Source organism: Chiloscyllium plagiosum, unplaced genomic scaffold, assembly GCF_037043375.1.
Source record: "Chiloscyllium plagiosum isolate Xiang-an unplaced genomic scaffold, Cpla_swu_hap1 HiC_scaffold_13, whole genome shotgun sequence".
NCBI classification, from domain to species: Eukaryota; Metazoa; Chordata; class Chondrichthyes; order Orectolobiformes; family Hemiscylliidae; genus Chiloscyllium; species Chiloscyllium plagiosum.
This window is the reverse complement of record NW_028270151.1, coordinates 85,913,872-85,941,802: the sequence shown is the minus strand read 5'-3', so window position 1 is coordinate 85,941,802 and position 27,931 is coordinate 85,913,872. Positions and strand designations below refer to the sequence as shown.

The 27,931-nt window shown below is 42.1% G+C and overlaps 1 protein-coding gene across 2 annotated transcripts in view; it reads right to left on the bottom strand.

Moving 5' to 3' along the window:
• Positions 1-27,931, bottom strand: part of septin2 (septin 2) — an 85,405-nt gene that overhangs the window by 26,808 nt on the left and 30,666 nt on the right. For both annotated transcript variants that reach the window (XM_043701736.2, XM_043701737.2), the window contains exons 3-4: positions 14,442-14,610; positions 4,254-4,340 (exon numbers count right to left, since the gene is read on the bottom strand). In XM_043701736.2, coding sequence (XP_043557671.2) covers positions 4,254-4,340; positions 14,442-14,610 — 256 coding nt within the window. The remainder of the gene's footprint in view (positions 1-4,253; positions 4,341-14,441; positions 14,611-27,931) is intronic.

Sequence of the window (27,931 nt, the reverse complement as noted above, 5' to 3'; positions counted from 1 at the left end):
AATTTTGAGAAATGAAGAGAATTTGGGATTTACAATAACCAAATGAAATCCAGAAATGCTCAGGTATAATCAAATTGATTTACGGCTCTTGCGATGCTGTGCCAGTGTCCTTAACCTGAAGCAAGAGCCCAGATTCAAGTCCCACCTGCTCCAAAGATGTGCACAAATAGATTTCAGAAAAATTAGAATTAGAAGACAAAAGTCAATAGTGTTAAAAGGATATAGGCAAATGGATCATTTATCTTCTACAAGATAGAAACTTACAGCAAAGGATGCTGAACTAAAAGGGAGAAAGATAAGTGATAGATTTGAGGTTTGAAAAAAATCTTGAAGGACAGTATCAAAACATATACTAAGTCTGCCCTCAGATGTCATCAAGGTCATGCAATTGATTTAAGGGCATGGGATAAAGAATAAAACACTTTTTTTGTCTTGGTAGATCTGGCAATCATATACGTCTGTTAACAATAATACATAGGAGATTTAATTGTAATATTGATCGGTCTCCAGCTTGGGAACGTGCTGCAATTAGCTGCAATATTTTTCAGAGTATTCGAATAGACTGCTTGAAGGAGAAAGGCCTTGGTTAAAGCCAAAGGCTCAAAGAATTTAGTGAGCCTCAAGGAGGAAGGCAAGGCCATCAGAAATCTGTAGTTGCACAGCTTTGAGTATCAAACTGCCACAATTGACATAAAAATGGAGAAACTCAGGAGGTTTGAAAGTGGATCCAAAGAAATAGTTTATATCACAGTCTACTACAATTGCTTCAGGACTGAAAAAATGTGTTTAAAAAATGGTGGCTTTTGTACTTTTGACACAGGCAAAGGAGCAGTAAGGGAAACCCATGCTATGGAGGCTCCATACAGAAAATAAAGGGATTGCTAACTGCGTTGAAAGCAGAGATGTAAAACAAAATGGTTATAAATTAAAGATGTGGAAGGGAAAAAATGGATCCTCTCTGCCGAGAGCCAAGTAAAATGAGACAGTGGGGGAGGGCTTTAGGATGGAGAAGGACAGACAGTTGAACTAGGTTACCTCAAATGATAAGTTAGTATTTGTCCCAGATCAGAAGTGTTGGAATACAACCTTGAAGAGATTTCTTAAAACTGAGTATACTGAGAGCTCTCTGTAATTCCAGTCTAATAGTTGAAATCACAAGGAGCTTAAACGTACCAAGACGTTAGATACAGGAACTCTGGTGAGAGTAGTGTACAAGTTATATTTTGGGTATGAAACAAAAACTGGTTTTCTTTTAATTTATCAGGTGATTTGGGATTAACGAGATTACACTTGGTGTTTAAAAAAAATCTTTGAATTTGTACACGTAGATGGTTTGGTTCATTATATTTTATCTTTGTTTCTTTACTTAATAAATTTGTTCTTGAGAAAGCGAAATGTGCAGCAATGCTTATGTTTCAGCAACAGACCATTTAATTAAAAATAAACAAAAATCAATTAAACCATGGCTTGAAAGAACAAGTTCCAGTCTGGGATCTTACTTGCCCAGAGTAATATTATAATTCTGAGGTCAGAGTTGAAAGATGGGACTTAAAAAATCAGAGGAGAATCTCGGCCAATGGGTCCAGGAGTAAACATGGCCTTGAAAGAGGCCACAAACTGTTGAAAGAAATCATATTGTAGGAGGGGGAGCTAGAACAGCAGACAGAAGCCAAGATAAAGCATGTAGTTCAACAAGGACAAGAAACACAGTACAAACCAGGACTCTCATCAGGACCAGAAGCCCAAGCCATCGGGAAGTCAGAGTCAATATACACAGCACAGGAAGAGGCTCTCTGGCTCATTGGGTCTCCGCCAGTCAAACATCCATCTATTCTAATCCCATTATCCAACACTTGGCCCTGTATGTTACAAATGCTCGCCCAAATAATACTTTAGTTATCTCAGGGTTCTGGTCTTTACCACTCTTTTAGGTGGACTTCCAGATACTTACTGTCCTCTGGGTTGTCAAAACCACCTGCTCCTTCCCCAGTTACTGACTCCGTGAAGGGGAAAGTTTTCAAAAACAACAAGATGTCTAAACATCTTCAGAATTTGTACCCCTCAATCAGGGCTCCCCTCAGCCTTTTCCACTGTTAGGAAAATCAACCACAGCTGACCTACTGTCTCTTCATAGTGGAATTACTCCAGCCTAAGCAATATCCTGATGAATCTCCTCTGCGCACTCTCTAGTTCAATTACATCCTTCCCTTGTGGCAGCCAGAACTGCACACATTATTCAGTTGTGGCCTGACTAGTATTATACACACTCCATCATAACCTTCTTGCTTTTGTATTCAATGCCGAGACTAGAAGGCAAATATTCCATTTGCCCTCACAGCCACCTTTTTTTTCAAAACACTTTTTTATTGCCTTCAAGAATCTGTGGAAATTCACACCAAGGTGCCTTTCATCATCTATTTCCTGTGGAGTGAGGGCAGTGAATTTGAAAACCATGTTATAAAATGGGCTTGAAACCAGTTAATCCCAATTGTTTGTTCTGTGCATTAATGACTCTTAATAATACATTGTTAAGTTGTTGAGCAGCTGCCTTAGGGGACTCTTAAGTGCAAAAAATTGAAAACCAAAATTTCCAAACTAGCACATGATAAAGGAAGAATCTAAAAGCACCAGAAGAGAAGCTAATTTGAGTGTAAGGTGAAAAAATTCTAATTTCTACTAAGCTGCAGTCCTGTTAACAGCACAAGAGTAAGATTATAGTAATTTAAGTTACATTAAGTGAGTAACTTAAAAGTTAAGGTCATGACCAAGTGGAAAGTCCATTTTGTGACATGTGGGGAGCAGTGAACACTTCCTAGATGAGCCTATGTGCATCAAATGTCACTGGCTGCACAAGGTGGAGCACCCAGTTTCAGAGTTTAAGATGCAGCTGCTGTCACTGAGATGCACCGACGTGGCAGAGAACCACATTGATAGCATGCTCAAAGAGGTGGCTACACTGCAAATTTGGGCAAGGAGAAACAGAGTGCAGATGACCCCAGAGAGGTCCAGCTCACAAACTTGTTTTCATTTCGTACACTGGTGAGGAGACAGGAGACAGCAAAGGCTGTGACATCACACGTGGCCCAGCTATACAGGAGGGAAAGAGGAATGGAAGCACAATAGCGATTGGGACTTCTTCAGTTATAGGAACAGACAGGCATGCGATTCCAAGGTGGGTTGGTGTTTCGCTGGTGCTACGGTCAATGACATCAGAGCAGAGTGAACAGTTAGAGGTCTTGTCCACATGAATGACAGAACAGGAATTTATGGAGCAGGTAGAAAATTACTACCTTCGAAGGTCCTGGTAGCTGATCTTTGGAATATTTGCAGTGTCACATACAAATGAGTACAGAAATAGGAAGACGTGACTGATGAATGTGTGGTTGGAAAGGTAGAGCACGAAGGAAGGCTTCAGATTCCTGGGGAAAGACAGCACGTACACCTGAACAAAACCAGGACTGAACTCCTTCTGAGGTATGGATCCTGGATCAATGGTGCTGGAAGAGCACAGCAGTTCAGGCAGCATCCGAGGAGCTTCAGCTCCTCGGATGCTGCCTGAACTGCTGTGCTCTTCCAGCACCATTGATCCAGAATCTGGTTTCCAGCATCTGCAGTCATTGTTTTTACCTTCCTTCGGAGGTATGCCTCCAGCACGAGCAATAGGAAGTATAGAATGGTTCTAGGGGTTGGGCAGTTACAAGGATAAATTGAAAAGGTTGAGACTGATTTCCCTGGAAAGGAGACAGCTAAGAGGAAATAATGATAGCTTGCAAAGCAATGGTCAGAGTGGATAGGGAGAAAGTACTCCCACTTCTAAACAGATCAATAACCATAAGACAGAGTTTTAGTGTTCTTGCAAAAGAAGCGAGGGGGCAAGGAAAAGAGAGTTTTCAAACAGCAAGTACTAAAAGAACATGGAATGCACTGTCTGGAAGTGGTGGAAGGAAGGTCACTTGGGAGGCATTCAAGGTGGTGTTGAATAATTATTTAAAAGAAACAAATGTGCAGGATTACACGTGGCCTCCTTCCATACTCAAACATTTGAGATTCTGTGATCTGCCCAGAACAGTAATCCAAGACTACAACTAACACACCAGCTGATGAGAAAAGCTCTTCTTCCCCTTTCTTCAAAAATTAATATCAAACTAGATCCCCCACTTGTAACCAACATTTCCTTCAGCTCAAGGATTTTGAATAACATGCACATGCGTTTAATGATATTTATAAAAGAAGTTATATCAGCAGCACTTTACCTGCAGCTCCAGGTATAACTCTCTCAGGATAGAGGTCAGTCAGAAAGAGACTGTTGATTAATGTTGATTTGCCCAAGCCAGACTCACCTACATATAAAACAAACATGTTTAAATAGACGATCACCACATTGCTAGGAAGACTGAAACGCATTAGTTAATGCAAAACAATTTACAATTTTACCCCAATTGTTGAGGAAATGAAGCAAGTGAAAATTTACAAGTTGAAATTCTGGAGGCCAGTGTATTAATCATTATCCTGTTTTCCAACTCCAAGCAGTCCACATGGAACTCCCAAGTGACAGCTGTAAGATTCACCATCAAATTAACACAAAGCGGTTTGATGGCCCTCAAGTCAACATTCAAAAAAAGCTGATCCTCATCACTGAAACCTATTGCCTGAATGAAGCCTGTCTTCAATTCATTCTCAAGAACTTTGTAGGAGCTAGACTATTTATAAATGGGAATGACATTTTTTTTTAAAATGATGATAATGATATGACGTTGCTTTGTGGTATCTTCTGTTTATGATAACATCAATGACCTTCGGTTTAGATGGAGAGTTTAGCCCCAGCTAAATGCTCCTTAATGATAACCCAATCTTGGAATTTCGAGGGCTGAATTTAAAACATGATCAGCAATCGAAAGGTAAACATTAACAGAAAAAGATAAGCTATCCAGTCTGCAAGATAAGTGGCAAATGAAATTTAACATATAAAGGTTAGTATAGTTAAGGTGAATGATTGGGTGGTTTCTGGATTGGTTTCTTCCCATCCTTCTTATAGACAATGCATGTTTCTCTAAAGGACTCTAAAGGTGCTAATATTTGAAACCAGGCATAAATTCCCTAAAAAAGCCATAGGATTTGCAATTGTAGGTAGAGTTTGTGTATTTCTTTTAATTTTTACTCAGACTCATGTGGTCATAGAGTCAGAGATGTACAGCATGGAAACAGACCCTTCGGTCCAACTTGTCCATGCCCATCAGGTATCCCAACCCAATCTAGTCCCACCTGCCAGCACCTGGCCCTTATCCCTCTAAATCCTTCCTATCCATATACCCATCCAGATGCCTTGTAAATGTTGCAATTCTACCAGCCTCCACTACTTCCTCTAGCAGCTTATTCCACATATGCACCACCCTCTGCGTGAAAAAGTTGCCCCTCAGGTTTCTTTTATATCTTTCCCCTCTCACCCTAAACCTATGCCCTGACCCCAGGGAAAATACTTTGTCTATTTATCCTATCCATCCCCCTCATGATTTTGTAAACCTCTATGAGATCACCCCTCTCCAGGGAAAACAGCCAGAGCCTATTCAACCTCTCCCTATAGCTCAAATCCTCCAACCCTGGCAACATCCTTGTAAATCTTTTCTGAATTCTTTCAAGTTTCACAACATCCTTCCGATAGGAGGGAGACCAGAACTGCACGCAATATTCCAAAAGTGGTCCAACCAATGTCCTGTACAATTGCAACATGACCTCCCAACTCCTGTACTCAATACTCTGACCAATAAAGGAAAGCATACCAAAATGCCTTCTTCACTATCCTATCTACCTGCAACTCCACTTTCAAGGAGCTATGAACCTGCACTCCAAGGTCTCTTTGTTCAGCAACACTCCCTAGGACATTATCATTAAGTGTATAAGTCCTGCTAAGATTTGATTTCCCCAAAATGCAGCACCTCACATTTATCTGAATTAAACTCCATCTGCCACTTCTCAGCCCATTGGCCCATCTGATCAAGATCCCATTGTAATCAGAGGTAACCCTCTTCGCTGTCCACTGCACCTCCAATTTTGGTGTCATCTGCAAACTTCACTAACTAAATCTCTGATGCTCACATTCAAATTATTTATATAAATGATGAAAAGTAATGGACCAAGCACCGATTCTTGTGGCACTCCGCTGGTCACAGGCCTCCAGTCTGAAAAACAACCCTCCACCACCCCCCTCTGTCTTCTACCTTTGAGCCAATTCTGTATCCAAATGGCTAATTCTCCCTGTATTCCACGTGATCTTACCTTGTCAAACACCTTACTGAAGTCCATATAGATCACGTCTACCACTCTGCCCTCAATCCTCTTAGTTACTTCGTCAAAAAACTCAATCAAGTTTGATTCATGTGAAACTGCACTGCAGATGCAGAAGCTAAAAACTAGGATCAGGAGTAAGCATATTGAGCCCCTCGAGCTTACTCCACCATTTAATACAATCACAGCTAATTTCATGTTAGCCTCAACTTTACTTTCCTGCCCACTATCCATTACCCTTTAATCCATTACAAGTAAAATGTATATCACCTCATTTACTCAATATCCGCTCCAGTGAGGTAGTGAATGCCACAGATTAACAACCCTTTGACAGAATTAATTGCTCACATTTTAAATTTGCCATTCCTTATCTTAACACCACGACTTCTTGCTCTAGATTGCCCCTTCAGAGAAAACATCCTCTGTACATCTACTTGATCATTGCCCTTTAGCATCTTCCATACCTCAATTAGAACATAGAAAAGTACAGCACAGAACAGGCCCTTTGGCCCACGATGTTGTGCCGAGGATTAATCCTAATGTAAAATAAAATAACTTAACCTACGCATCCCTCAATTCACTGCTGTCCACATGCATTTTCAGCAGTTGCTTACATGTCCCTAATGACTTTGCTTCCACCACCACCGCTGGCAATGCATTCCATGCATTCACAATTCTCTGCGTAAAGAACCTTCTTCTGACGTCCCGTCTATATCTTTCTCCTAATATCTTAAAACTATGACCCATTGTGTCAGTCAATCCTGCCCTGGGGAAAGGTCTCTGGCTATTGACTCAATCCATTCCTCTCATTACCTTGCATACCTCGATCAGGTCACCTCTCTTCCTCCTCCTCCTCAGAGAGAAAAGTCACAGGTTAGTCAACCTCTCTTCATAAGGCAAGCCCCTCCAGTCTAGGCAGCATACTGGTAAACCTTCTTTGCGCCCTCTCCAAAGCCTCTATCTTTCCTATAATAGGGTGATCAGAACTGGACACAATATTCCAAGTGGGGTCTCATCAGGGACTTGTACAGCTGTAGCAAAACCTCGCGACTCTTAAACTTGATCTCTCTGTTAAGCAAGCATATGGTGTTTTGGCTTTCGTTAACAACCCTATCCACTTGGGTGGCAACTTTGAGGGATCTATGTACTTGTACACCCAGATCCCTCTGTTCCTCCACACTGCCAAGAATCCTGTCTTTAATCCTATATTCAGCATTCGAGTTCGACCTTCCAAAATGCATCACTTTGCATTTATCCAGGTTGAACTCCATCTACTATTTCTCAGCCCAGCTCTGCATCCTGTCTATGTCACTCTGCAGCCTACAATAGCCCTCGATACTATCAACGGTACCGCCAACCTTTGTGTCATCTGTAAATTTACTAACCCACCCCTCAACCTCCTCATCCAAGTCATTTATAAAAGCTACAAAGAGCAGAGGCCCAAGAACAGAGCCCTGCGGGTCCCCACTCAACAGTGACCTCCAGGCAGAATACTTCCCATCTACAACCACTCTTTGCCTTCTGTCAGCCAGCCAATTCTGAATCCATTTAGCGAAATCTGCCTGTATCCCATATACTTCCTGACTTTATGAATGAGCCTACCATGGGGAACCTTATCTAATGCCTTGCTGAAGTCCATATACCCCACATCCACTGCTCGACCTGTCTTGTCACCTCCTCAAAGAACTCAATAAGATTTGGGAGGCATGACCTGCACCTCACAAAGCCATGCTGACTGTCTTTAATCACGCTGTGCTTTTCCAAATAAGTCACAAATCCTATCCCTCAGGATTCTTTCCAAAACTCTGCAGACGTAACACTGACTGGCCTGTAATTGCCAAGGATTTCCCTATTACCCTTCTTGAAAAGAGGAACGACATTTGCCTCCTTCCAATCCTCCAGACTACTCCCATGGATAGTGAGGAAGCAAAGATTTTCGCCAGCGGTTTAGCACCTTCTTTTCTTGCTTCCCAGAGCAGCCTAGGGTAAATCTGGTCTGGCCCTGGCAACTTAGCAATCTTAATATTTTCCAAAATTTTCAGCACATCAACTTCATCAATCTTGATCTGTTCAAGCGTGTATCCCAGCTCCTCAAAGTTATCATTCACAACAAGGTCCCTTTCCTTAGTGAAAACCAAAGCAAAAAACTCATTTAGGGCTTCCACTATCTGCTCAGACTTCGTGCACAAGTTCCCTACGGTATCCCTGATCAGCCCTACGTTCTCCCTGATCATTCTCTTATCCCTCACATATGAGTTAAATGCCTTTGGGTTGTCTCCCTAATCCTTCTTACCAAGCCCCGTCCAGGCTCTCCTCAGTCCATTTCTGACCTCCTTTCTCACAAGCCTCTAGTCCTCTAAAGCTGTGCTAGATTCTGGCTTCCTCCACCCTACGTAAGCTGCCTTCTTCCTTATGACAGGAAGATCGTCTCCTCTCATCATTCAAGGTTCCTTAATCTTACCCATCCTTACCGGTCTCAGAGGAAAGAAATTGTGCATCACTCACAACAACTGCTCCTTAAATACAGTCTCCACATGTCTGCTGTGTCCTCTCTGTGGAACAATTGCTCCCAGTTTATACCTCTTTCATTCTTCTAAACATCAGAGAGAGTTACGTTAGTATCCAGCTTCCCAAACTCCCTTCAGAAGCACACCTGGAACCATGGTGCTCAAACCAGTCATGTCATTGCACTTCACAAACTCTCAGGCCACTGGAAACCAAGGTATCATCCAATTATGCACCATTGTAAACACTTTGAATCATAGAATATTTTTTCCAAATTAATGGCATATGCTGGCTCTGGCAGAGTCCATCTCATGGCTGTGGCATACAGCATTGAAGGAAAAATTCTATCCTGACTGAAGAATTACACTGTGGGTTTGAAAACAAAAAGACTGGGTGTGAAACTCAATCCAAGACATACTAAGATCAATAACACTAAATTAGTAATTCTTCCTCTCTTAGCTCTCGCAAGTTTAACATGGACCCAGAATGTGACACCACAAAAATGCTTCACTGCAGCATTGGAGATTGTTTAGGATGTCAGAGATGGGAGCTTATACATCTGTGTTTGTTCAAATGTAGCCTCGAGATAAAGGTCCAGAGAAAGTACAGCTTCTAACAGTGTAGTGGTTTAGTTAGAACAATTAAATGAGTGAAAAAAGGACTTGTGACTGCAGTGGGGAGAACAGTTTGATCAGTTGCACCAAAGGAATGTTTGGAGATCTGTCAATGGATGGGCCACCCAAGACATATCCTAGTTTACAGAACTAAGCAACTAACATCATTGTATGTAGAATTACTCAGTAGTTCAATAAAGATGTACAACATTTAGAAGAACACTATCCAAGTTGCTTTGTGCTATTGATATCAGGACCAAAATCTCAACTAAACATAGGGCTTTACAACCCCCATTCCATTTCTTCCTCCGAGCACGATTAACTTTCAGTCAGTGCCTATGCAATTCTTCCTTGATTATCTCTACCATACTCACTTTCAGAAGTACAAATGTTTCAAGCACATGATTCCCATAACATGATCTGTGTGGATCACAGCTCTACCAGCTTCCTACTGAGATTTCAAATCAATAATAGCTGGAGGACAACCATGCCAAACCTAACCAGAACGGACAAGGAATGGAGAGAAAGCAAATGAAATGAAAGCTGGAGCTATGATCCAAGCACCATGCTGAAGCTGCACAACATTCTACACCACGAATGTGTGCTGGACTTCACTGCACCCAATGCCACACAAACTCAGTTGGAAAAAACTGCATAGAGAGCATACCACTAGGCAAAAATGCATAAAACGGAGTGTGTAGTACTCACGATTCAGATTTATGTCAATTAGCTGTAGGACCCTTCAAAGTACAAAATGATCAGAAGAATCCTTCAAGGCAATAGGACAGGTGAATAAGTTGGTTAAGACATACAAGAGACCGATATTCAATGCCTCTGCTAATAAAGGCAACAGCAATAAGGTTATGATGGAGCTGTATAACAACATGTTATGTAGGGCACAGTTAGAGTACTGTGTACAGCTTTGGTTACCACACTATTGTGTGGATGTTATTGCAGTAGAAAAGAGCGCACAGGAAGTTCACCAAGATATTGCCTGGGATAGTGTGTTTCAACTATGAAGGCAGAACAAATTGGCTGCAGTTGTTTCCCTTAGTGCAGACAAGGATGTGGGGGACCCTGATTGACGGGTACACAATTATCAAGGGCATGGATAAAGTAGATAGGAAACAAATTAGTAGAGATCAATAACCTGGGGCCATCATGTCACTGAAGTAACAATTCAGGAACCCAGCCTTGGGTTCTAGGGACATGGGCTAGAGGTTTAAAAGGAGATTTTTAAGAAAATGTTGTCACCTATAGGATAGCGTGTTTCTGGAACACACACAAAGGGAGGCAAGAATTATCACAACATTTTATTCCTATGAGACAAATCACTTCAAGTATCATAGAATACAGACTACAAGACTAAAGTAGATAGGTACTTGGTGACCAGAGTGGATACAATGGACTGAAGAGCAGTTGCACAAAGAAAAGTGCATTCAAAATGCCTCAGCTCCAAATGGAAGGCACTTCACAGAACTTCTAAGTCATTTAATCTTCCCCAAATTAAATACAAAATTAATCACACTAAGCAATGTTTTCATTTTGTTTCCTTTTTAAAATGAACGTAAAGTTTGTTTGAAGCAATTAACCTCAAGGAAAGTGTAAATATCATTTTGTAACAAATTGATATATCAAATTTTAAATCTTGACTGATCATCTATCCTCCACCCACAAGAACATACAAATTAGGGAGTTCTCTTTTAAGTTCATTCAGTGGGATGTCAATGTCGCTAGATGGGCAATAAGTGTTGGTCTAACTGCTGAAATGGCAGTTACAAGTCAGTCATGTTGCTATGGGTCTGGAATTATCCAACCCCCCACCAACCCAACCTCCACTCCCGGCACCTTCCCCTGCAACCGCAGGAGGTGCAAGACTTGCGCCCACACCTCCCCCCTCACCTCCCTCCAAGGCCCCAAAGGAAACTTCCATATCCGCCACAGATTCACCTGCACCTCCACACATATCATCTATTGCATCCGCTGCACCCGATGTGGCCTCCTCTATATTGGGGAGACAGGCCGGCTACTTGCGGAGCGTTTCAGAGAACACCTCTGGGACACCCGGACCAACCAACCCAACCACCCTGTAGCTCAACATTTCAATTCCCCCTCCCACTCCACCAAGGATATGCAGGTCTTTGGACTCCTCCATCATCAGACCACAACAAAACAACGGTTGGAGGAAGAACGCCTCATCTTCCGGCTAGGAACCCTCCAACCACAAGGGATGAACTCGGATTTCACCAGTTTCCTCATTTCCCCTCCCCCCACCCTGTCTCAGTCAAATCCATCAAATTCAGCACCGCCTTCCTAACCTGAGATCTTCGTCCCGACCTCTCCGCCCCCACCCCAGTCTGACCTATCACCCTCACCTTGACCTCTTTCCACCTATCACATTTCCGACACCCCTCCCCCAAGTCCCTCCTCCCTACCTTTTATCTTAGCCTGCTGGACAAACTTTCCTCATTCCTGAAGAAGGGCTTATGCCCGAAACGTCGATTCTCCTGTTCCTGGATGCTGCCTGACCTACTGCGCTTTTCCAGCAACACATTTCCAGCTCTGATCTCCAGCATCTGCAGACCTCACTTTCTCCTCTGGAATTATATGTAAACTCGACCAGGTAGAATGGCAAATTTCCTTCTCCTAGGACATACGTGAACCAGATGGTTTCCAATAACAAACAACAGTGATTACATGCTTTTAATTTCAGACTTTTATTGAAATAAATTCAAAATTTTACCATCTGCTCTGATAGGATTCAGACCCATGTCCCTAGAACCCAAGGCTTGGTTCCTGAATTGTTACTTCAGTGACATTATTACATTCAATTCCATGCAGTCCTACAAGCCAGCTTCATCATTCAGCTAAATTATGCCTGATCTGGATTTTGAATTTCACTTTTGATCTCCAATAACATTTGATTGCCCTTCCTAAAATGAATCAACACCTGTATTGAAAACAATTTAATGATCCCACCTACACCACATTCCAACGTGGACGATTCCAAAGTCACAAAACCCTCAGGAAATAACTGCACCTCATGGCCATCCTAAAAGTGCAATTTCTAAACTTTAAAACTGTACTCACAAGAGACATCCTTTCTGCACTGACAAGAAACATTCTTTCCACAGTGTGTCATAGAGGTGGTCAGCAGAGAAACAGACCTATTGGTCCAACTCATCCATGCCAACCAGATATCCTAAATTAAATCGAGTCCCATTTGCCAGCACTTGGCTCACATACCTCTGTTCATCCTTCCTATGCATATACCCATCCAGATACCTTTTAATGTTGTAACTGTAGCAGCCGCCATCACCCTCTGCGAGAAAATGTTGCCCGTTAGTTACCTTGTCAATCTTTCCCCTCCCACCCTAAATCTATACCCTCTGGTTCCAGACTCCTCCATCCCCAGGGAAAAAGACCTTCTCTATTTACCCTTTCCACGCCCCTCATGATTTTATAAACCTCTGCAAGGTCACCACTCAGTTTCCAACGCTCCAGGAAAAAAAAAGCCCAGCCTATTCAGCCACTCGCTATAGGTCATATAGCAAGTGGCTGAATAGCTTAGTAGGTTTGGCAACATCTATGGAGAAATCAGAGTTAACATTTTAGGTCCAGAACCCTTCCTCAGAAATGACGACAGCTAGAAAAAAAGCTTTTATGCCAAATACTTTGGGGAGATGGTGGTGGTGGGTGGGGTGCAACAATAGGTGGAGATGGATCCCAAATCGTTGGACAGAACTACAACAGTTGGACAGAAAAAGGAGTGAATAAATGATTAGTAGTTGTTCATTGTCCTAAGTTAATGGAGGCCAGTTGACTGGTCTCAACACACCACCTTGTTCCCTGCATAACAAATCGGTCTCAGACTTGCTGCAGTGCTCCAACAAAGCTCAGCACCAGCTAAAGAATAGCATCTCATTTTCTGCTTGGAAATTCTACAGCCTTCTGGACTCAATAGTAAGTTCAACAATTGTAGAACCTGAGGCACCTTCTCCCATATTCTTAACCTAACCCCGACACAGCAGGCCTTGTTACCACATGGGCTGCTATCTCACACAATCCATCAGGAGGCACTTAGCATCCCAATTAATAGCGAATTAGTCTCCAATTCAGATCATTATCTATCTCTATGTCTGTCCAACTGTTCTCTCTCTAGAAGCTGTCTCCACCTCTTGTTGACTCCTTATCCCTCCTCACCACCTATCTTCTGAATAAAAACATTTCCTAGCTACGAACAGTTTTGATGAAAGGTCACTAGGCCGAAAGGTTAACTGATTTCTCTCTAAAGATGCTATGAGACCTGCTGAGCTTTTCTGGCAATTTGTTTTTGATCCTTTTACATTCAATTCCTGTCAAAGAAAGCATAGCATTCCACTAGCCTACTAATGATTTGCTTACCGACATGCTAACCTTTTGTGACTCATACATGAGAACACCTATATCTCCTTGCACCTTCAAATTCTACAGTAGTGCTCCAACTAAGGAATATTTGATTTTTTCCCCCCACTCTTCCCGCCAAAGTGAACATTTTGGATTAGATGAGATTCCCTACAGTGTGGAAACAGGCCCTTCGGCCCAAGAAGTCCACACCGACCCGCCGAAGCGTAACCCACCCAGACCCATTCCCCTACATTTACCCCTTCACCTAACAGTATGGGCAATTTACCATGGCCAATTCACCTAACCTGCACATTTTTTGTATTGTGGGAGGAAACCCACGCAGACACGGGGAGAACGTGCAAACTCCACACAGTCAGTCAGTCGCCTGAGGCGGGAATTGAACCTGGGTCTCTGGCGCTGTGAGGCAACAGTGCTAACCACTGTGCCGCCCACATACTACATTATACGCTACTTTGTATTAAACCTGAGCAAGGAACTGCCCAACACTAGAATGAGACTCAACACTTCCAAACCTCAAAATGAAACACCTTGATGACAGGAAAAGAAAATCCTCAGTTGCCCATCCCAACACGGGAAAAGACCAAATTTTACAAAAATACTAAAACTCAAGGAAAACAAACAAATCACACTTACCAACTACCATTAGTGTGAATTCAAACCCTTTCTTCACAGATTTGCGATGCACCTGGTTAGGGAGATTGGCAAACCCCACATAGCCAGGAGTCTCTGGGTTTGTGAATTGAGCTTGCTGCTGCTGCTGCTGTTGCTGTTGCTGTAACAGTTGTTGCTGCTGCTGCAGCATCTGCAAAACATTAGTTTACACAAAATTAGAAACTGCTGTGGTTCCACATGGAATCTTTTAGCACCTGCCTTCACAAAATGTGAATCCAAAAATCATTTGTAATCTTCCTGTAAATCCACAGCAAATCCTCCTTGGTCCAAATGCTGTAAATCATGACTTTTAATGAATTATACTGTTCTTGTAATTCTTCACCTTTTTCCCCCAAACGCAAGACTTAATGCATTAAATTTGACAAACAGCTTGAAACTTAAGCAAAATGGAAGATTTTCCCAACACATTTACAATAGATTCAACAGAGACTGAAGAACATTTGAAAAACATTTGATTTGTATTCATCAGTTACTCAACTTCTTGCAGTGCTCAAAATCAATTTGTTTCTCTCCAATCACTACATATTGTTGATGTTTTGCTTGTATTGCCAACAATTTTGCTGACAGTTAGCATTCAAAGGATTCAGACTTGATTATCACACGGGTCAATTCAACTTCAGAGGGTTGTAGACTTCAGACTCATTCCATCCTGCTCCAGCTTCTTCACAGAAGTTGTCTTATGTACACAACGTAACAATATAGCCCTGAGGCCAAGCAAAGTTTGTTTATACATCTGCAGAGATTTTTCTCTCTCTCTAATGCTTTAAAATTCAAGTCTTCAGTAGTAACCATGCAACTGCAGGACAATACAAAATTCTACCTACCTCTAAAAATGCTGAATTTCGTTTTAATTTTAAGTGATTGGGTAAGAAACTGTTAATACCCAAGATAAGATTTTTTAAAACTAAGAAGTTTAAGGGTATAATTCGAACAAATGTGATTAAAAAAGTAGGATTCTTCAGAGGACAAATGCACTCATGGACTCTTTTGTTGTCCACGTACAACTCCTCACCATACAGCTTTTTACATTTTCTACATTTGAAAATGCAATAGCCCACCTAATCAGAAATATTAATCAACTACATTTTCCCAAATTCAGTTTATACTCAACACCGGTACTTAAATAAGTCTATTCTTAAAGTACCGAAATATTATCCCATACCTTCAAATGATGTACATTTTTGAGCCTAACACCAGTTTAGCCCCAGAGTGTTAACGCAGAACTTCTTTTGGGTTCTTGACTGTTTTGTCTATAGCCTTGCTGCCATTTGACCAGAAATAGAAACGATCTCTTATGAATAGTGCTCAACTCCATTTGTTACTCATCACAAAATGGAAGGTGATGCAGCAAGGTCTGAACAACATTCAGGCTTAGGCTAATAAAACAGCAAGTAACATCAACAAACCAATACAGGCACTGATTAAATTTTCTCAATAGAAACAATTACCAGTATCTCTATTTGACACGTAATGGCTAAATCTCAACATCTTGTGGTTAATATTAACCAGGAGCTTAACTGAACCCACCACACAAATACCTAGGGCTTCCAGGTCAGAGACTGTTATTTTGCAGCAAGCAACTCAAACTTCCCAAAGTCTGTCAGCCAGGAATGTGACTCAATAAGCTCCACTTGCCCGAATGCAGCTCCAACAACACGAGATGCTCAACACCATCCAGGATATAACAGTCCATGATTGACACTGCCCAAATTAAACACTCACTTCTTCCACACTGCCACTGTGCACTATCAAAAAGTCATCAACAAGACTCCTTACACACAACCCTAAATCAACAACCTCTACCATCCTAGAATACTTATATATTCTCAAGTCGTTCTAAGGCAAGATGGTCTGTGACACCACACTTCCTTCAATATGGCTGCCAAGATTCTGAAATTCCCTCTCTAACACCACATTTAACAACTAAGTTACCTTAAGTGCACTTGAACAGCAGGGACCTACTGGGTTTAGTGCAAAAAAGGTGAATTTAAGTTCACTATTTCTTCCTCAACTGGTATGGATAAAGTAGGCTGAGTGGGCTCTCTGGTAAAAATTCCAATGCTTCTTTACTACTGTGTGTCCCTCCACTACATGGACTACAGCAGTTCAAGGAGATGAACCACATTTTCTGAACAGCAGACAGTAATAGTGGCCTTAACAGCAAGGTCTGAGAAGGCATGTCGCATGCACATGGGGACAAGAGGAGAACAGAATTGAGAGAGGGGGAAAGAGGTCAAACTGATAATGAAGGGGTTCGAAAGAGTACTAGAAAGAAAATGTGAAGATTTCACTGGTAGTGGGGAGAAACAGAGAGCAAAGACCTTACACTTCTACCAACAGTGGTTCAGGTCCAATTTTTTCAGAGAACGTGAAGAGAATATGGAACTTATTACATGGTGTATTTGAGAAAAATGACACATTCATTCATGACAAATCTCGATAGGCATGAGGAACAAAGAAATAGATATGCTGACAGGGTCCAAAGAGGTGATGAGAAAAGATGTCTATTTGCGGATGTCTATTTGCGTAAAAACATGAGCATAGACCTAATGGAATAAGTGAGTTATTAATTATTGTAACATGCGTCATTAGTTGGTCAACAATAATACCCAGCCCCATTCAACTTGACATAGTTTATGGTGCCTCTCCCAACTCTGCAATCTTTGTGATACTAATACCCCACGTAGTGTTACAGGGAATTCTAGTTATTGACCACTGGAGATAAAATCAACAGTAAGACGGATCCACATCGGAAGCTGTGGTACGCGGCAATGGTGTCCACCACACTCTACACTCCAGTCTAGTTTCTCATGGGAGGAGTTGCATGCAAGTGAGGTATCAAAGCGAACATGGTACAAGATGCATCCTACAGATTGCAGGCGACAGATGTATTTTGCATTTTGAAATTAAGATAATGAATAGAGTCCAGTAGCACCTGTGCTAATCAGACAATACATTCATCCTAAAGTTTCTTGGGTATACCTAACAAGTCAAACTTTCCACCTCATAGACAAAGGGGCTTCAGTTAGCCAACCAGAGCAAGTTACCGAGCTTCTGATTTGCTCTTAGAGATGGCACTTAAGTAGTGATGTAGAATGATGGATGAGGCTATGGTGATGTTGCTGAAGGTCAGGGCAGGTAATTGATTTAAAATGGACAATTTTATATTTTCAAACACCCTTCACCCTTAATTTTGCTCATGCTCCTTGGGATCTCATTCAACTGAATCAAATACAACTACATTCACCATTGCACTGCCACTCATTTCTGGTGTACATAACTGGATCAAAAGTTGGCCCGAGCAGCTGGATGGAGCTACGTCGCATGCCCAGAAACTAAAACGGATAGTGGTCAGGAAAGCATCGATAAAACATTTGAAATACTACTGACAACACTTCTATGATCTTAAATTGTATTTTGCATTCCCTAGTTATGATTGATTTTGGATGCTGGCAATCTGAAATACACAGAATTTGACTCAAACAGTGGGAAGGTCTGAAAATGCGCATGGAGTGAGAAACAGTGTTCATGTCCTGGGTCAACAAACTTTTGCCAGAACTGGAAAAAGCTAAAGAGCAATATTTTCTAGCTCTGAAAAAATGTCACTGACCAGACATTTTAAGACCATAGAACCATAAGATGAAGGAAAGTTAGGCCATTTAGTCTATGGAGTTTGTTCTACCTTACAATCATGGCTGATGTTTCTCAACCCCATTCTTTTGGGTTCTCCCTGTAATCCTTGATTCCCCCTACCAATCAAGAATGTCTTAAATACACTATATGAATTGGTCTCTACAGTTTACTGCAACCATGAGTTCCACAGATTCATCACCCTCGGGCTGAAGAAACTCCTCCTGATCTCGGTTGTAAAGACACATCCCAGAAGCTCTGCACTTTGGTCCCAGTCTCCTGACTAGTGGAGGCATCTTCAATGTTCACTATCCAAATCTGTCTTCTCTGAATCATATACTCTAGGTTTCAACCAGATTCCCTCATCTTTCTAAAGGTCCACCAAGTACAGATCCAGAGTCCTCAACTGCTCATTATGACAAACCCCTTGATCCCCAGGATCATTCTCATGAACTGCCACTGGACCCCCAATGCCAGCACATCCTTCCTTAGATACAGGGCCCAAAACTGCTCACAACATTCCAAATGCACACTGACCAAAGCCTTATAGAGGCTCAGCATCTGTTCTTCTGTGCCAGCCCTCTCAAAATGAATGCTAACATACATTTGCCTTTATAACTGCCAAATGAATTTGCATGTTAACCTTTAGAATCCTGAACTAGGATTTATAAGTCCCTCTGTGCTTCAGATTTCTGAAACCTTTCCTTGTTTACAAAATAGCCTAACCCTCTATTCCTCTGACCAAAATGGAAAACCTAATTTTCCAACGTTGTATTCTGTGCGCCACGTTGCCTAGTCTTTCTGCAGTCTCTCAGTTTCCCTTGCCCCTCTACCTATCTTTGTTATTTTAAACCTGAACAAGGCCCATACTTCCTTTGCCCAGATTGTTAATGTACAGTTGTAGACCTAACACTGACTCGTAAGACCCTCAGACACTCAACCCATTAGGCCACTCAACCCATCGAGTCTGCTCCGCAATTCAATCATGGCTATCTTTCTCAATCCCATTCTCCTGCTTTCTTCACATAACCCTTGATCCCCTTGACAATCAAGAACCTCAGACTCAAATACACGCAATGACCTTGCCTCCACAGCCTTTCGTGGCAATGAATTCTAAATTCATTGTAACTCATTCAGAACTCCTCTCATCACCAGCTGCCATCCTGAAAAAACCCCTTATTCCCCATTCTCTGCTTTCTGCAAGTTAAGAGCTGAAAATGTATTGCTGGAAAAGCGCAGCAGGTCAGGCAGCATCCAAGGAGCAGGAGAATTGACGTTTCGGGCATGAGCCCTTCTTCAGGAATCCTGAAGAAGGGCTCATGCCCGAAACGTCGATTCTCCTGCTCCTTGGATGCTGCCTGACCTGCTGCGCTTTTCCAGCAACACATTTTCAGCTCTGATCTCCAGCATCTGCAGTCCTCACTTTCTCCTTTCTGCAAGTTAACTAATCCTCTATCCACACCAGCATTTTGGCCCTAACACCTTCTGTGACAGCATTTTGTCAAAGGCCTTATACAAATCCTAATAAATCACATCTACTGGCACTCCTTTGTCTAACTTGCTCATTACCTCTTCAAAGAATTCCATCAGATTTGTCAGGCATGACCTTCCCTTGATGTTGTGCAAAATGAGCCCTATTTTACCACACACTGCCAAGTACTCCACAATCTCTTCCTCAGCAATGAACTCTAAAATCTTACAAAAGATGCCAGGCTAATCAGCCTATAATTCTGCCTCCCTCCATGCTTAAACAGGGGTGTTACATTAGCCATTTTCATGCGGAGAACCAAACAGGTTTGACAGCAGAAATGATAGTGTCACAAGAATCAGATTGTGCACAAGGTATGACACTGATCAACAGACATTGGTTTTGTATCTTTCCTTTGTACCTTAAAAAAAGGACCAGCACAACTGGAGTTGATAGAAAAAAATCAGGGAAAAAGATCTCTTCCCTGACTGGAGTCATATGAAGATTTGGACAAATGAAGATGGTTGCAGTGGTTGGATCATGCAGTGGTCATCTAACTTCCTTGAGGAACTCCTGGAGCTGTCTTTGATCAAACCATTTTCAGTTGTTATATTGGTGGGAAGACAATTCTAAGGCCAGAATTAAGAGACTGGGACGTTTGTTCACTGGAGCAGAAAAGGGATTAAAAGCTGACAAATGACAGTGGGTGCTGGATCAATTGGTAATTCTGAATCTGAGATAGCTTTTCCTTAGCAAAAATTGATCTATTAAGGGATATGGGCCACAGGCAGGTATATGGAGCTAGGCCTGAGATTAGCCATGATCTCATTGAACAGCAAAACTGTTCTCCCAAACTTTGAACAGCAAAACTGGCTCAAGGAGCTGAATGGCCCATCCCTATAAACTACATGGAGAATAAGAGTTTTGCCTCAACTGTAACACTTCTTACAGCAAAATAGTGCAGATGACTAAAACAAGATAATCTGAAATGCGTAAATACAAAACGCAGGAAAAACAGGTTGGCAGTATCTGGTTCAGAACAAAACAAATTACTTCAGAACTGAAGAAGGGTCAAAACTGACGGTTTCTCTCTCCACCGAGACTGCCAAATAGATTGGAGTATTGCTACAATTGTCTGTTTTTATTCATAAAAAATATTGTTTGAACAGTTGTTTAGTAGTGTTTCAATTTACTTCAAGACCATAAATAATTAAATGAACCACTGCACCATCCCGCCCCCGCTGCCCCAAACTAAATCCTGACTAATATAAATCCTGACTGAAATATCACCTCTGTCTCCTGATGGCAGCAAAGCAATAGCTGTGTTTACAGAGATACCAAATTACCCAGCAGAAATACTGCTGGAATATACATCCTTCAGACAGCAGCATAAACATTCCCAGGGTGGCCACTCTCCTCCTGATCAAACATAACTTGGAGGTGCCAGTATTGGATTAGGGTGGACAAAGTTAACAATCCACAACGCCAGGTTATAGTCCAAAAGGTATATTTGGAAGCACTAGCTTTTGGAGCACCGCTCAGTCATCAAGTGGTTGTGGAGGTTAAGATCATGCTCACAGAATGTATACCAAAGGAGTCCAGTGTCATGGAGATGTGATACAGTAAACAAACTTAGATGAAAACTTTCATCTTTTATAATGGGATATGCTGGTTTCTGTTCTTTGATATGCAAATCCCAGAACTACTTTTAAATTACATTCTCAAGGTAGCTCAGGTTTTTAAACAATAAGTGTGAAGTCTGTGTCCCAATGCTATGTCAGAGTGATAAACCCTCCGTATAGTTCTACAGAGTTTTACATGGATTCATGCAGTGAAATAAAATGTAATTTTCCCACAACAAATTCACCCCATAAGCTACACAGTGGACATCAATGAGTTTTATCCCACCAGACTTACCATGGACTACTCTTCAGTATCTGTCGCATTCTTGGACACATGCATCTCCATAAAGTACAGGCACCTCAGTAAATCACTATTGCAAACCCACAGATAACCTCACGATGCTGAGCTTCTCTAGCTCCCACCCAAAACATTAGAATAGCCATCCCCAATGGACAAGCCCTATGTTCAGATGAGAGGGAACGTGATGACACTTAAAGGATGAATTCATAAGAAGAGGGTACAACGGTCAACTCATCGACCACCAGTTCCAATGTGCCACAGCAAGAAACCGTAATGACCTCCTCAGGAGACAGATACAGGTTGCAACAGACAGGGTACCCTTCATTGTCCAGTACTTAGTCAGAGTCATGGAGATGTACAGCACGGAAACAGACCCTTCAGTCCAACTCGTCCATGCTGACCAGATATCCCAACCTAATATATTCCCATTTGCTAGCACTTGGCCCATATCCTTCTAAATCCTGCCTATTCATATACCCATCCAGATGCCTTTTAAATGTTGCAATTGCACTAGCCTCCATTACTTCCTCTGGCAGCTCATTCCATACAGGTACCACCTCCTGCATGAAAAGGTTGCCCCTTAGGTCCCTTTTATATCTTTCCCCTCTCACCCTAAACCTATGCCCTCTAGTTCTGGACTCCCCCACCCCAGGGAAAAGACTTTGCCTATTTATCCTATCCATGCCGGCACGGTGGCACAGTGGTTAGCACTGCTGCCTCACAGCGCCAGAGACCCGGGTTCAATTCCTGACTCAGGCGAATGACTGTGTGGAGTTTGCACATTCTCCCGGCGTCTGCGTGGGTTTCCTCCGGGTGCTCCGGTTTCCTCCCACAGTCCAAAGATGTGCAGGTTAGGTAAATTGGCCATGCTAAATTGCCCATAGTGTGAGGTAAAGGGGTAAATGTAGGGGTATGGGTCAGTTGCGCTTCGGTGGGTCGGTGTGGACTTGTTGGGCCGAAGGGCCTGTTTCCACACTAAGTAATCTAATCTAAAAATCTAATGTCCTCATGATTTTGTAAACCTCTATAAGGTCATCCCTCAGCCCCAGACGCTCCAGGGAAAACAGCCCTAGCCTATTCAACCTCAAATTCTCCAACCCTGGCAACATCCTTGTAAATCTTTTGTGAAGCCTGTCAAGTTTCACAATATTCTTCCACATGACCTCCCAACTCCTGTAATCAATACTCTGACCAATAAAGGAAACCATATTAAATGCTGCCTTCACTATCATATCTACCTGCCAGCTCTTATACTCAATACTTCATACGATAAAGTTAAGCATACCATATGCCTTCTTGATCAACTCTATCCATCTGTGCAGCCACCTTCAGGGAACAGTGGACCTGCACTCCCAGATCCCTCTGCTCATCAATTTTTCTCAAGGCACTTCCCTTTACAGTATAGTTTGCTCTAGAATTAGACTTCCCAAAATGCATCACCTCACATTTGCCTGGATTGAACTCCATCTGCCACTTCTCTGCCCAACTCTCCAGTCTATCTATATTCTCCTGTATTCTTTGACAGTCTCCTAGGCATTCTGATGTCAGTCTCCTAGGCAATCTTTGTGTCATCTGCAAACTTACTGATCAGACCAGCAGTGCCCTCTTCCAGATCATTTGTGTATATCACCAACAGTGGCCCCAGCACTGCTCTCTCTGGAACACCATTGGTCACCTTTTCCCATTTCAAGAAACTCCCTTCAACTACTACTGTCTTCTGTTGCTCAACCAGTTCTTGATCCACCTGGTTAGAACACCCTACACACCATGTGACTTCATTTTCTACATTAAGTTACCATGGGGAACCTTATCAAACGCCTTACTAAAGTCCATGTATATGACATCTACAGTCCTTCCCTCATCTATTAACTTGGTCACTTCCTCAAAGAACTCTATTAAGTTGATAAGGCACGATCTCCCCCGCACAAAATCATGTTGCCTATCATTGGTAAGCCCATTCTTTTCCAAATATAAATAGATTTATCTCTCTACCTTCTCCAGCAACTTGCCCACCACTGACATCAGGTTCACTGGTCTGTAGTTACCTGGAATGTTCCTACTACTCTTCTTGTACAGAAGGACAACATGAGCAACCCTCCAGTCCTCCAGCACCTCGCCTGTGCTTAAGGATGCTACAAAGATCTGTCAAGGCCCCAGCTATTTTCTTTCTCGCCTCCCTCAGCGAGCTGGGATAGATCCTATCTGATCCTGGGGACCTGTCCACCTTGATATCCTTTAGCCAACACAACACATCTTCCCTCCCACGTGTATACCCTGTCCCTCAGGATTCCCTCCAACAACTTGCCCTCCACCAACAGCAGGCTCACCGGTCTATAGTTCCCTGGCTTGTCTTTACCGCGTTTCTTAAACAGGGGCACCACGTTAGTCAACCGCCAGTCTTCCGGCACCTCACCTGTGACTATCAATGTAACAAATATCTCAGCAAGGGACCCAGCAAGCACTTCCCTAGCTTCCTCCCTAGCTTCCCACAGAGTTCTGGGGTCTATCTGATCAAGTCTTGGGGATTTATCCACCTTTATTTGTTTCAAGGCATCCAGCACCACTATTTCTGTAAAATGGACATTTTTCAAGATGTCACATCTATTTCCTCATATTATATAGTTTCTATGTCCTTTTCCACAGTAAACACTGATGCAAAATACTCGTTTCGTATCTCCCTCATCTCCTGCGGTTCCACACAAAGGCCGCCTTGATGATCTTTGAGGGGCCCTGTTCTCTCGCTAGTTACCCTTTTGTCCTTAATGTATTTGTAAAAACCCTTTGGATTCTCCTTAATTCTATTTGCCAAAGCTATGTCCCCTTTTTGCCCTCCTGATTTCCCTCAAGTATACTTCTACTGCCTTTATACTCTAAGGATTCACTCAATGTATCATGTCTATACCTGGCATATGCTTAATTTTTTTTCTTAACTAAATGCTTAATTTCTTTAGTCAGCCAGCATTCTCTACACCTACCAGCCTTTCCTTTCACCCTAAAAGTGTCTGGACACTCGTTCTCTCATTTTTGAAGGCTTCCCATTTTCCAGTCATCCCTTTACTGGTGAACATCTGCCCCCAATCAACTTTTGAAAGTTCTTGCCGAATATCGTCAAAATTAGCCTTCCTCCAATTTAGAACTTCAACTTTTAGATCTGGTCTATCCTTTTCCATTACTATTTTAAAACGAATAGAATTATGGTCACTGGCCCCAAAGTGTTCCCCCACTGGCACCTCAATCACCTGCCCTGCCTTATTTCCCAAGAGAAGATCACATTTTGCACCTTCTCTAGTAGGTACATCCACATATTGAATCAGAAAAACTTCTGGTACATGCTTAACAAATTCCTCTCTATCTAAACCCTTAACAATACAGCAGTCCCAATCTGTTTGGAAAGTTAAAATCCCCTACCATAACCACCCTATTGTTCTTACAGATAGCGGAGATCTCCTTACAAAATCGGTTTCTCACTTTCCCTCTGACTATTAGGGAGCCTATAATACAATCCCAATAAGGTGATCATCCCTTTCTTCTTTCTCAGTTCCACCCAAATAACTTCTTTGGATGTACTTCGGGGAATATCCTCCCTCAGTACAGCTGTAATGCTATCCCTTATCAAAGTCTCCACTCTCCCTCCTCTCTTGCCTCCCTCTCTGTCCTTCCTAAAGCATTTGTATCCTGGAACATTAAGCTGCCAGTCCTGTCCATCCCTGAGCCACATTTCTTGTAATTGCTATGATATCCCAGTCTCATGTTCCTAACCATACCCTGAGTTCATCTGCCTTCCCTATTAACCTCTTGCACTGAAGTAAATGCAATTTAATTTATCAGTCCTACCTTGTTCTCTGCTTTGTCCCTGCCTGCCCTGACTAGTGGACTAGCTCCTTTTCCCAACTGTTCCTGTCTCAGATTGATCTCTTTACTCACTATGTTCCTGGGTCCCACCTCCCACTCTTACTAGTTTAAATCTCCCTGAGCAACTCCAGCAAATCTCCCTTCCAGTACATTAGTCCCCTTCCACTTCAGGTGCAATCCGTCCAATTTGTACAGGTCACTTCTACCCCAGAAGAGATTCCAATGATCCAAAAATGTGAATCCTTCTCCCATACACCAGCTCCTCAGCCATGCATTTGAGCCTTGGTGTGACCACACCTGGAAAATGGTGTGCAGTTTTGGCTGCCTTATTTGCAAAGGGGCATTGTTGGTATGGAGGAAGTTTATTGAATATTTACCAGACTGATCCCTGGGATGGTGGGACTGTCATAAAAGGAGAGGTTGAACCAATTAGGATGATATTAGCTGGAGATCAGAAAAATGAGGGAGCATTTCCTGGATCTCTTTTTCCATACGGAATAAGAAGAATGTTTCTGATGATGAGGAATCCAGAACCAGGTGTCATTGTCTAATGATATGGAGTAAGCCATTTAGGAGGAGATATTTCTTTAGACAGAAAGTGGTGAGCTTCATAGAATTTGCTACCATAGCAAGTTAAGGCCAAAATGTTGTGAAATTTCACTGAGGAGTTGGATGTAACACTTGGGATTAAAGGGATCAAATGATCTGGGATGGAAAGCAGGTACAGATCATTGAATTGTTAAATCAACTGTGATTTAATAAATGGCAGAGAAGCCTTGAAGGACTGAATGGCCTACTCCTATGTTTCCACAGAAAACTAGATGGTTAATCTCTCAAGTTGTGTTTGCTTTTCCTATTCGCTGATGAGGTTTTGCAGGACTTGCTAGTAAATGCTGGAGCTAGGTATTTAAATTGCTGCCGGGAAAATGAAACTTTCAGCAATGGATTCTGTAACTTTTCTGCAACAGTTAGCGCATGTATATGTTTACAATAAATCTGCAATGCATTCCATACTATATCTTTAGTGAGTGCACATATACTATACATACAGATGTGATAGTTGCGTTTATCTTCCCTGACTATATTGTAAATGCAACTGTAGTTTTGCACTGTATTTGGCATAATGGTAATATCACTGGCCTGATGAAGACCACCAGGCAATTGTTCTGGTGATATTGATTTGAATTCTATCATGGCAGATAGTGAAACTGGAATCTGCTAAAATCTGGAATAGAGACCATATAACCATTGCCAGTTGTCATCCTTTTTTTAAGAAAGGAAGTCTGCAAACCTTACCTATTCTGGCCTTTGTGTGACTCCACACCCACAGCAATGTGGTTGGCTCCTAACTGCTCCCTTGAATAAGTAGGGATAGGCAACTTAGGCTGGCCAAGTCAGCAATAACCACACCCCATGATTGAATAAAACAATTTGCAAATTGGCATGGTACAGAAAATCATCCAAGTGGGGGAGGAACAAGAAATGAAACAGTGGGTGATTGTTGTGGTGGGTGGTAACAGCTACTCTCTGCACGAGTCCAAACTGCTGTGTTGCCTGTCTGATGCTGAGTTTAAAACACAAGAGTGAGAGGAATTTGTCATGGCTGGGGTCCACGTAAGTACCAACAGCACAGGCAGAGAATTGAAGGAGATTCGGCAGAGTAATTTAGGAGAGCTCGATGGTCAACTGAAATGCAGAACCTCTGTTCACAATTTTAACTACTTGGTTCTAGCAATAGCTATAAATTAGGTGAAAGAGAGAGAGGAACATGGTGTAATTGCAATCAGTAGGGAAGAGGCACCAAGCAAACTACAAGTGTCGCTGACCAACAAGTATCCAGTTCCAGATGGATTTCATCCATGCCTTAACTGGTGGTCAATGAGCTAGTAATACCTTGATGTTTGTTTTCCAAAATTCCCTAGATTCAAGAAAGGTTTCCTTGCAGTAGCAAGCAGCAAACTCTATTCAAGAAGGGAAGGAGGCAGAGAATAAAGCAAGAGATCAGTTAGTTTGACATCTGTTGTGTAGATCTTAGAATAGATTATTAGAAATTATACTGTGCATTTAGAAAAAAAACCATCAAGATAATCGGGAAGAGTCAGAATGGCTCCAAAAGGAAATAGTGTTTAACCAATTTTTTGGAGTTCTTTTGAAGACAATGTCCACAGTGGATAAAGGGGAACTTGTAATTTAGGTGGATTTCCAGAAAGCATTTGGTAAGGTGCCACACTATACATTACTGTGGAAGGCAAGTTCAACGCAGGGTTAAATCAGCATGGATAGAAGATTGGCTGGTAGAAAACAGTATGGCTAAGTTGTTGGAGGGGTTTCTGAGGGACTTGTATGCACTTGGACTAATTTGGGATAGTCAATGTGGGGAAATCGTGTCTCACTAACTTGAATGAGTTTTTGGAAGAAGTGTCAGAGAGAATTCACGAAGGCAAATTAGTGGATGTTGTCTGTACAGACTTCAGCAAGGCATTTTACCAAGTTCCACATTGTAGACTGGTTAGCAAAGTTAGGTCAAATGGAATCCAGGGAGAGCTAGCCATTTAAGTATAAAATAGGCTTAAAAGTT